The 3,459-nt window shown below is 55.0% G+C and overlaps 1 protein-coding gene across 1 annotated transcript; it reads left to right on the top strand.

Moving 5' to 3' along the window:
• The first annotated feature begins 330 nt into the window (after positions 1 to 330).
• Positions 331 to 3,248, top strand: LOC133452129 (C-X-C chemokine receptor type 4-like). Its single transcript, XM_061731343.1, has 4 exons — positions 331 to 461; positions 682 to 890; positions 1,723 to 2,006; positions 2,468 to 3,248. Exons 1-4 carry the CDS (start codon positions 447 to 449, stop codon positions 3,061 to 3,063), a joined length of 1,104 nt encoding a protein of 367 aa, XP_061587327.1. The 5' UTR covers positions 331 to 446; the 3' UTR covers positions 3,064 to 3,248.
• The last annotated feature ends 211 nt before the right edge of the window (positions 3,249 to 3,459 follow it).

Genomic DNA, 3,459 nt, shown 5'->3' with positions numbered 1-3,459 from the left:
CTCCATTTGTGTCTCTGTCATTCAAGTCCTGGTGTGTTTGCTGTCCCCTCTCATGCACCGAGGTGCTACTACGATCGTGGCCCGAGAATCTCCGGCAGCATGTCCTGATTGAACCGAGCCAGTAGTTTGGATGGAGACGCTCACAAACACACACTCAGCTTCATTGTCCCGTTCTCACGGGGCTTTGTTCCTCCAGCCAGAAGCTCCTGCGGCTGCAACCAGAGGTCTCGGGGCTAAAACAATTCAAGCAGCAGACGCGCACGTAAACACAGCGCAGTATCCTGTGATAGATCCACTATCAGCACCTGACACCTCGAAAACAGGAAAAGGGTTTCAGCAGGCTCCCACATGTGTTGGCGTGTACGGGGGCGGAGCCTGGACACGTATAAAGCCCCCGGACTCGGTCCGGGCCTCACTCTTCTGAGAACGCCAGGACCGTCCCCATCATGTCCTACTACGAGGTAAGGGGAGTCTCGCCGAGCTCCGGCACTTTCAGGGAACTTTCCTTCCCCATCATCATTCACCAGCCTAGTGTCCTTATCTTTTAGTGTTTTAATTGTTTTTATTGCTTGCTTTGAGCCAGTGGCAACGAAATTTCCGTTCCACTTGTACTTGGACTTTTGGAATGACAAAAAAAGGGAACCTTAGAACCTTGAACCATCGTCTCTCGTCTGTCTCCAGCACATCGTCTTGGACTACGACTTCAATGACACGGGTTCTGGTTCCGGTTCTGGGGACGTGGGAGCGGATCTGGAGGAGCCGTGTAACGTGGCACACGTGATGACGGCCGGGCTGCAGCAGGTCTTCCTGCCCGCCGTGTACGCCCTCATCTTCCTGCTGGGCATCACGGGGAACGGCCTGGTGGTCGTCGTGCTGGGCTGCCAGCGCAGGTGAGGAGCCTCATCCGCTCAAAGACACAACAGGCAATGAAGCAAACAAAAGAAAGTGTCGAGCAGGCAATCTAACTCTTGACACAGTTTGCAACACAGTAGCCTCTTTGTGTTTTACCTAAGATAACACTTCACTGCGGTAACTGCAATAGCCTACAGAACGCATCCAAAGTGGACGAGCCCCCATATATGTTACGGCCTCATAAAAGTAAAGAAACAATTAGGCTCAATGAGACCACGACATATTAAGGACCCCACACAAAGATTTCCAGGGTTGAAAATACATTTTATTGTATTGTTGTTTTTAAATTGCTGGGGAGAAAATAAACAAGGAAAAAGGTTAACCGAAAAGTAATGAACCAAAAGGAGATAGAGATCCGGGCCAAAAAGAACAAAAAAAAAGAGGGGGAAGCACAGGACCAGGTAAACCTATAACCTAAAACAAACAGACAAAACAGGACTACCGGTAATCTCCAACTCAAACTAAAATAAGAAAACTCTGCCATTATGGCCAGAGGAAAAATCAGGGTTACCTGTTCCCAAAAATGAAACAAAACAAGCCTTCCCCTGCTACTGCTGCCCCAGAGAGAGAAAGCTAGGCCTCCCTCCTCCTCCTCTTTATCTCCAACCTCCTGATTGCTAACTGACTGCCGGCCTGTGGAGGAGGGAGCCAGGAGGAAGGAGAGGGGGAGAAGACAGCAGCCTTAAGACACACTCCTAGGTGTGGAGCAACCCATACCTGGCCACACATAACAGGGGGGCAGGACGACGGTCCCCAGGACGCCAGCGGGTCTCTGACCGGGTCTCTGACCGGGTCTGTCTCTCGCCACAGGTCAAAGTGCAGCCTGACGGATCGGTACCGCCTCCACCTGTCTGCGGCGGACCTCCTCTTCGTGGTGGCGCTGCCGTTCTGGGCGGTGGACGCCGCCCTGGCCGACTGGCGTTTCGGAGCAGCCACCTGCGTCGGCGTGCACGTGATCTACACCGTCAACCTGTACGGCAGCGTGCTCATCCTGGCGTTCATCAGCCTGGACCGCTACCTGGCGGTGGTGCGAGCCACGGACACCAACACGGGGGGGCTGCGGCAGCTGCTGGCGCACCGGCTCGTCTATGTGGGTGAGTTTCTTGTGCTGGCCCCCTTTTTTTCTCTTCTGTGCATGTTTGCAGGCCAGAGCTTCAGGAGCTGAATGCTGACCTGCAGTCCCCTTTGATCATCCCACTGCTGCTTCCACCTGCCTGTGTGGATGTCTGGTATATGCTTGCTGACATCCTGACCTGGGTCCCCCCTTATGATCCAGGTCCTGGTCCAGGCTTCTTCCCTCCTAAAGGGGAGTTTTTCTTTCCACTGTTTAGCTTAAGGTTTTTCTCCCACTAGGGGAGTTTTTACCTGCCATTGTTTATGTAATAATTGCTTGGGGGTTTATGTTCTGGTCTCTGGAAAGCGTCTAGAGACAACTTCTGTTGTAATAGACGCTATATAAATAAAATAAAATTGAATTGAATTGAGTAGACCCGTCCACCGTCTCTCCCTTCACTCCTGCTGCCCTCCACCTCACTCTGCCTCCTCTCTGGTCCAGGTGCCTGGATGCCCGCGGCGCTGCTGGCGGTGCCCGATATGATATTCGCCCGGACTCAGGAAGGAGGAGAGGGCTCAACCCTGTGCCAGCGATTCTACCCACAAGGCAACGCTCCTCTCTGGGTGGCGGTGTTCCACCTCCAGCTGGTTCTGGTGGGTCTGGTGATCCCCGGCCTGGTCCTCCTGGTGTGCTACTGCGTCATCGTCAGCAGGCTGACCCGCGGCCCTCTGGGAGGCCAGAGGCAGAAGCGGCGTGCGGTCCGGACCACCATCGCGCTGGTGCTCTGCTTCTTCGTGTGCTGGCTGCCGTACGGGGCGGGCATCTCCGTGGACGCGCTGCTGCGCCTGGAGGTGCTGCCGCGCAGCTGCCGGCTGGAGGCGGCGCTGGCCGTGTGGCTGGCGGTGGCCGAGCCCATGGCGTTCGCACACTGCTGCCTGAACCCGCTGCTCTACGCCTTCCTGGGGGCCGGGTTCAAGAGCTCGGCCCGCAGAGCCCTCACCCTGAGCCGGGCGTCCAGTCTGAAGGTGTTCCCCCGGAGACGCCCTGGGACTTCCACAACCACGGAGTCGGAATCCTCCAGCCTGCACTCCAGCTAGTCTGCTCCGGACTGCTTGTACTGTATATATATATGTGTGTGTGTGTGTGTGTGTACTTGTACATACTGTATAGTACCAGTGAGGAGCAGAGCAGTGTGCTGGTCCACGACTCGTCCTCATCTAACTCTTTCCTCCTGTAAATAGTGTTGATATGATTCTGTGCTCGTGTACCGCAACACATGTTGGGAATAAAATATTCAAAATACTCTTCTCTCGAAGTGTCTTTCTTCTTCTTCTTCTTCCTGGTTCTGTGAATCACTGCTTCACACCTCCACCTCGCTCAGAGGGATGGGAGAGGGGGGACAGTAGAGGGGGGGACAGGAGAGGGGGGACAGGAGGATGGGAGAGGGAGGACAGGAGAGGGGGGATGCAAGGGGGGGGGCTTGCATCTCCTCT

This window comes from Cololabis saira, chromosome 10 (genome assembly GCF_033807715.1).
Source record: "Cololabis saira isolate AMF1-May2022 chromosome 10, fColSai1.1, whole genome shotgun sequence".
Lineage (NCBI taxonomy): Eukaryota > Metazoa > Chordata > Actinopteri > Beloniformes > Belonidae > Cololabis > Cololabis saira.
Note: the sequence above shows the minus strand (reverse complement) of the source record. Positions and strands in the feature narration are given on the sequence as shown.

Bases quoted from the DNA above. Each gene is read 5' to 3' on its own strand.
- LOC133452129 (XM_061731343.1), top strand. The intron at 891-1,722 runs GTGAGGAGCCTC...CTCTCGCCACAG, and splicing joins GTGCTGGGCTGCCAGCGCAG to GTCAAAGTGCAGCCTGACGG. The intron at 2,007-2,467 runs GTGAGTTTCTTG...TCTCTGGTCCAG, and splicing joins GCACCGGCTCGTCTATGTGG to GTGCCTGGATGCCCGCGGCG.